The sequence below is a fragment of the Penaeus japonicus genome, unplaced genomic scaffold (assembly GCF_977035675.1).
Source record: "Penaeus japonicus unplaced genomic scaffold, GWHDUDI00000001_assembly GWHDUDI00000008, whole genome shotgun sequence".
NCBI classification, from domain to species: Eukaryota; Metazoa; Arthropoda; class Malacostraca; order Decapoda; family Penaeidae; genus Penaeus; species Penaeus japonicus.
The window spans coordinates 2728023-2735522 of NW_028234410.1; the positions used below are offsets into that span (position 1 = coordinate 2728023).

Genomic DNA, 7500 nt, shown 5'->3' on the forward strand with positions numbered 1-7500 from the left:
AGACTTGTCACAAAAATATTCTCGTAACGGAAATCTCTCACAATGGAACCTCGTGTAATAAGACACAAAAGTAACAAGAGAATAAGAAAATGGGGAAAAAATAAGAAATTGCCTGGAAAGAAATCACACAACTATTCTAAAAAAAGGGACATGAAAACATTTATGGCAAAAAAAAATATATATGTATTCGTAAGCAAGTTACGTAGAGTAAAAACACTGACAACAAATATATATATATATATATTCATAGCGAAAACCACTCGTGACAAACATAAAGAGAAGAAAGTCTAGCCAAAGCAAAAGAAACCACTCGCAACAGAAACCAAACCCAACGGAAACCACTCGCAAAAGAAACCAAACGTAACGGAAACCACACTCAAAAGAAACCACTCGCAACGGAGACCACTCGCAGCAAAAGCTACTCACACCAAAGGCACTCGCATTCAACCAACTCCATTCACAGCGAAACCATTCTCAGTCAGCATAACCATTCACACTAAATAAACACAGCACACTCGCAACGAACCACTCAAACATAAAAAGCCAGCTCTAAACCCACTCGTAACTATAACACTAACAACAGAGCCATTCATAATAAGTACAGTCACTATATATTAAAAAATAAACTTGCAGCGAACAGGTCCTCCCCCCCCCAAAAAAAATAAAAAGAATAATAATAATAAATAAAAATAAAAACGAAAATAAATATAATAATGACAAATAAACATTTAATATGATAAATAAACATTTACTATGATAAATAAACATTTAATATGATAAATAAACATTTAATATGATAAAAATATATCAATGTAAAGATAAATAGAAAAAAAATAGATAACCAGCGCAAAGCTCAAAAAATTCCCTTGCAACAAAAACATTCGCACAACAGAAAGAAATTCCGCGGATCTTTGCTGTCCGGAGTCGGCATTCCCCGGCGGTCGGTCGGTGGCGAGCGGCGCGGCGTGGGTAAGCAGGCGAGCCGAGGGAGCGGAATAAGTCTGATTTACTGTTGTGTTAAAAGCAAATTGATACACTCGCGCCGCGCGGCTTATCAAAAGCTTTGTCATTCCACTCTCAGCTTCTGGTAGTGACTTGCAGATTCTTTCAGTCGTGTTTAGCTTTTCTCAGATACTTTCAGCTTCTTTCAGTCGTGTTCAGCTTTTCTCAAATACTTTCAGCTTCTTTCAGTGGTGTTCAGCTTCTCTCAAATACTTTCAGCTTCTTTCAGTTACTTTAAACTTAGTTTCAATTACTTTTAGCTTCCATTAGTTACTTGCAGCTTCTTTCAGTCGTGTTCAGTTTCTTTCAAATACTTTCAGCTTCTTTCAGTTATTTTAAACTTATTTTCAGTTACTTTTAGCTTCTATTAGTTACTTGTAGCTTCTATTAGTTACTTGTAGCTTCCTTACATTACCTTGACCTTCTTGCAATTCCTTTCAACTTCTATTAATTACTTTCAGCTTATTTTCGTTGCAGTCTCTGTTATTTTCAGCTTCCGTCAGTTACTTTTAACTTATTTCAGTTACGTTCAGCTTCACCTAGTTTCTTTTAACATATTTCAGTTACTTTTAGATTCTTGCAATTACGTTCAGCTCTGTTTCGCTTAAAATCACATGTTAATAATAAAGATAAATGTTGCGGATGTCTTTCTGTCTGTCTTTCTGTCAGGGTTTCGTCAGATCGAGTGGCTGTGTACGTGTAAATCCAAAGATGAAGTTATTATGCAGTAAATTTGTGATTAATTTGATTTGGAAATGAATCATACTTTTGGATCTGATCGCGAAATAAGCTGAAAGTGAAATCAGCGGGAAGTGGATGCGATGCGTGTTATCTTGCTGAATGCGTTATCTCGTTCACCTTTTTTTTTTTTTTCTCCCCGTGATTACTGAAACAGATGATATTCGCTTGATAATCATCTCTCTGAATATTACTATCCTATGATACATATCTTCACCATTCACAACATTAGCTCCATCGTCTCATTATCATAAAATTTCCATTAATTTCCACACTGAATAACAACATCCGGAATGCCCACCGGTCGGTTAGTTATCCAAAAACAACACACGATGAGAGAAAAGGTTCAAGACGTGTGCAATATCTCCTATAAAATGGGTGAATTATGCTCCATCACGCTCCACGCTATCCGGTCCACCTGGATGGACGTGTCTGTGTGTGTGTGTGTAGGTCGGGCGCTGGTCATCACCGCTTTACCCTTGTCACTGTATCTGATGGATTCAGAGCCATGGACGTCCAGGATAATGTGTGTGTGTGTGTGTGTGTGTGTGTGTGTGTGTGTGTGTGTGTGTGTCTGTGTGTGTGTGTGTGTGTGTGTGTGTGTGTGTGTGTGTGTGTGTGTGTGTGTGTGTGTGTGTGTGTGTGTGTGTGTGTGTGTGTGTGTGTGTGTGTGTGTGTGTGTGTGTGTGTGTCTGAGAGAGAGAGAGAGAAAGAAAGAAAGAGAGAGAGATAGAAAGATAGATATAGAAGGAGGGAAGATATTGTCTGTGTGAAGATATACATGTTGTTTTCTATGTATAGTATTATCTTTTGATGCCAAGAACAAGAGAACAGAAAACTTAATTTACATTCTAATAGGAAAGTCACTAGACACAAAATTGCATCTATAGGCCTAGCGTAAGAGACTGCAGTCGAAAGATTCATATCACATCATATAACTATGTACCGCACGCAGCACTGTCTTCAGTAGTGAGAATGGAGAGAAAGGAGAGAGAGATGGTTGAGGATACGGGCGTGATTGTGGCTTCGGTCGAGTGGAGGAGGCAGGGTGTAGGTGTAACGGACGCCCGTGAACAGTAATGGACGCTGCGGGAGGTCGAGGGGGGGTCGAGGGGATAGGGGAGGGGAGGGGAGGGGGGCGTCGAATGGCCTCATGTATGGACGTATTTGGTTTTATGGGAAAGCTTCTCGTCTGCTTGCTTGCGGTCGAACGAACAGCTGATCGCACGCGTGTGTACTCGGCAGATCCAAAGGCATAAAGGCATGAATTCGAACTGTGAAATAACCATGCTTGTTTATTTTCCCTCAAGAGATGTTTATGAGCTATGCTACTTATATATATACCTATCTCCTAATACTTGCTGTTAGCCGGTACTCTGTATCACCTGGATTTAGCATCCGGAAAGAAGAGCTAATCAGCAACACAAACAAAACAGCTGTAAACCAGAAAAATAAAAAATAAAAAAACACTTCGATGTTTCCAGTACGGTAAAAAAAAATAAAAAAATAAAAAATAAGAGCTCATCGACACAGGATGGCGAACATAGCAGCGATTTTATGCGACCTTTTTTTTTACCTTTGGACGTAAAACTCCGTTTAGTGACCCCGTTGGAAAGTGTCGTAACGGGCGCGCTTTCGGTTCCATCCCTGGCGACTTGTGGGACTCCCGGGCGCAATGGTGGGAAGGGGGGCAGGGGGGGTTGCTGTGGCGAGGGGGGGGGATGGAGGCGACTGGAGGCTGGAAGGATAAAGTGGGAGAAGTGAGAGGAGATAGTGGAAGGGAGGAAGAAGAGGAGGTAAAGAGAGTAGAGAGCAAAAGGAAGAACGGAAAGAGGGGAAGAAGGAGGGATGAGGAGAGAGGAGGGGTATGAGAAAGGGATAGAGGAGAAGGAAGGAGGATGAAGGGAGAGAAGAGGAAAAGGAAAGAATGTGAGGAGATAAACGAAAGGGAAAAAATGGGGAGGAGGAAGGCGCGCGAGATAATAAAAGAGGGAAAAGTTGGGGTGATGAGGAGAGAAGAGACGAAATGAATACAAGAGGGAAGAGGTGAGGAAAAGGAAACGAGAGGAAAAGAATGACAGAGGGAAATAATGAAAAGAATAGCTGTTTATAGTAAATCCATTAGACTTACCGAAGGCCGAGCAAAGGAACAAATCTCTATTTATCTATCTATCTATCTATCTATCTTCACTTATCTATCTAGCCTTTATTTTTTTCATTACAACTATCTACCTGTCTCACTCTGTCTATATCTATCTATATCTATGCATCTATCTAACACTGTCCACCTTTATCCATCATTTTCTTCTTCATCCCTTTATTTCTCTTTCTCTCTTTCTCTTCCTCTCTTGCTCTTGTCCCCTTCTCATTCCTTGCTTTCATCTCGCACTATATCTGCCTTGGGTTCAATTAACGATTCCTTTCTCTGTCTTCGTATTTATTTATATTAATTATGACATTTTAGGTCGTATTCTTTCACTACATTTCTTCATTTCTTTTTTTCTCTCTTTCTTTCTTTCTCTCTTTCGCAAGCTCGCGGAAATCCCAGAATTCAGAAGCATTTCACGGAGCAAGGAATTAAGGTTTAAAAGACTTCGAAATTATTTTTTTTTACTCAGTGTAAATGCGTTTTGTAATTACACCCACGGATGGAATTCACAAGAATGTTGAAGTGGTGTGTGTGTGTGTGTGTGTGTGTGTGTGTGTGTGTGTGTGTGTGTGTGTGTGTGTGTGTGTGTGTGTGTATGTGTATGTATAAACACCCACAGACACGCGCGCGATTGAACTTGTCCGGAGTGTACGTGTGTGTGTGTAGGCTATATGAAAACATGTGTGTATATGTATGAAAACCTATGCACCGAAAATATTGCTGCAGAATATATATATGCGAGGTAGCAAATAGTATGGCGCTAGAAAATAACTCCAGTACATGATGTGAGCATGTACTGTATCTGGCAGTATGAATATGCGTGTGTGTTAATGACTCCGCTGTTTTGTGGCCCTGTTGCCGCGTCCATGGCACTCTACCCGTCTAGTCTGTGTATCATTTCCCTATCCAATCTTAGACAAACACATAGTTCGATGTATATCCGCTTTGTGTGGCATCGATAAGGGTACTGTTCTCGCGTGTGCATGCCCTTTGCCTTAATTCTACAGGGTGTTATTATTAAAATGAAGTGACCCGCATACCCTGTGCCTCGTAGGATATCCCTGAATTGCCTGCATTCTGCCTCCTCGGGGTGCAAGGCTGTGCAACCGGGGTGTGAGAAGGGCCTGGATTAGAGGTCCTTTACTGTTATTGGTATTACAGCAGTTTCCCTCGAATTACGCTGAATGCGCTCGGCTGTGTTGTCAGCTCCAGCTCCGGGCATTCGACCGAGCGTATGCCGACACAGCTGCGCCGATACACATCTGTGTTTTTGAACCTCGGGGTGCAGCGCCATGCATAATTGATACACGTATTGAAGCGAGCCGGCAGAGGGCCACTTGTTGTCGACGCTAATGGACGGGCTCATCCCGGGTTCGCATTTATCATCGCTGCATTAACGGATTCATCTTCAAAACGGGTCGCGCTCTTGACCGTGTGAATGTGCATGTGCGTTTGGGAGGGAGGTCACTGTGGAGATGGGAGTGTTGGGGTCTTCCCGTTTCCTCATTCCCTTCCTGTTCCTCATTCCCTTCCTGTTTTGTGTTCGATCTGTAGAGGTAGGATTAATGGCTAAGAAAGTTCGCAAATTGTTATAGGTGCAACCATGCTTATACGTAAATATACATTTATATTATGTGTTATTTACAGGAACGAGTAGGTTTGACGTGGGAAATTACCATTTTATTCAGCAGCACAAGTAATTTATTTTACCAGATTATTTATCATTACAGTTGTAAATGGGATCTGAATGTATAATCAAGCTCTATATTAAAAAGAGGCACTCGGCATACAGAAATTCATATTACATAATATAAATTCTCTTGCATCATAGCGAACCCTTCATTATGGATGATTCTCTCTCGCAAAATAAACTCCATTACACGTGTTTGTTTTCCAGATAACTCTTTGACAATGATAAGTAACAACTAATTGTGTTTTTTTTTCTTTTTGTCTCTCCAGTTGGCTGAGTTGGAGCAGCGAGTGGTGGAGGCGGAGGCACGTGCTGAGGATGCAGAGGAGAAGGTATGTCTATGTGAAGTATTTCGTCTGTCAGATATGCGGCGCTGATTTATTGCAGCGAGCAGGCCCTCTGGATGGATCGGTCGGTACCTCGGGTGGAATTTCTGGTGGGCGTTTTAGTATATTTCCTTTTCATGGCGTGTTGTTTTGGCCTTTTGGGTTGTTGGAATCATGTCCGATATGTTTTGTTTTTTTAGGGGGTAATGAAGAACTGGTAGATAATTGATGGTTATGGTTTCAGAATGTCTCTTACTTGTGTTCTGGAGATTTTGCGGGGCTAAAGCCATGAAGAAATGTATGTCAAGAAAATGAAATGTGGTTTGTTTCGACCGTGGAGTGCAGGCTTGTATATCGGTTGTTGATAAAAGAATATGCTGAGGAATATACTGGATTGTTATAGGTAATTATATGCATGAGGGTGTATAAGCTTATCCACGGATTCTCTAGTTAGCTACCTCAATCTCTGCATTCTGATTCAACTTGGAATCAAGTTATTGGAAGTGAAGAGCATGGAATAAAGCGAAACGGATTTTAGACCATTTTGTACGAAATGACCAGAGAAAAAAAATAAACAAAATTTTGCATTCCGGTATAAATTAGGAATCAAAATAGGTTGAAGTAAAACATTAGCTTTAAGAAAATGGATTATAGACCATTAGATAATAGTTATTGGCTGACTATAACCATCCGATAAAGATCATTAGCAAAGTAACGACCGCATCCGGCCAAGCTTTGACATCATAGGTGTCTGAATGGGTCTGGACGAAGAGAGTTTCACCAGCATCTCCAGCATCTCCAGCAGCCATGTAGAGCATCATCACCCACTCTTGTAGAACGTGATGCTGTTCTTTGAGACAATTTCCGGAAAGGAGACACAGACGAAAGGGCATTCCACACGCGCTTACATCCTTCCAACCGAGAGTTTCTAAATTCCTACAGGAGATAGATTAAAGCATTAGGAAATTAAGAAAGACCGAGCAACGAGATAGGGTGATGTAGCTTCGCGAAGGAGTCACCGATGCGTGTGACCTCATCAGGATATTTTACAGTGACCCCTTTGCAAGGTTTCTGCTGAGCCATTCAAGTCATCCCGCTTCAGGACGTAAGCCGGGGAGATGGAGAAGGGGAGATGGAGATGCGAATGGGAAGAGGGGAAGGGGGAGGGGAAGGAGAAGGAGAAGGGGAAATGAAGAGGAGGAAGGGAAGATGAAAGGGAAGAGGGGAAGGAGGAGAAGAAGGGGAAGTGAATAGGAGGAAGAGGAGGAAGGGAAGATGAAAGCGATGAAGGTAGAGATTGAGGAAGAGACAGCAGAAAGTGAAAATGAAAAGGGAGTGAGGGATGATGATAAAATAAGGTAAAGGGGGAAAAATGAAAGGGAGAAGAAATAGAAGGAAAATTAGCTAAAAGGGAAACATGTAAAAGAAACAAAATATGAAAAAAAAGAATAAAACAATACAAAACCAATACAAAACAACGAAACTAAAACAAAGAAAACAACATTTATATCAGAAAACAGACCCGCTATCACATGAAAATCAGTTCAGCCGCGCGTGAGCCAATATATAACAGCATGAGTACCAACTGACAGTAT

General features: G+C 41.2%; 1 protein-coding gene across 1 annotated transcript in view; it reads left to right on the forward strand.

The window, feature by feature from the left end:
- The window catches only part of LOC122252005 (uncharacterized), a 322966-nt gene that overhangs the window by 218749 nt on the left and 96717 nt on the right, over window positions 1-7500 (forward strand). Inside the window, exon 2 of the mRNA XM_086538912.1 lies at window positions 5849-5911. Coding sequence (XP_086395038.1) covers window positions 5849-5911 — 63 coding nt within the window. The remainder of the gene's footprint in view (window positions 1-5848; window positions 5912-7500) is intronic.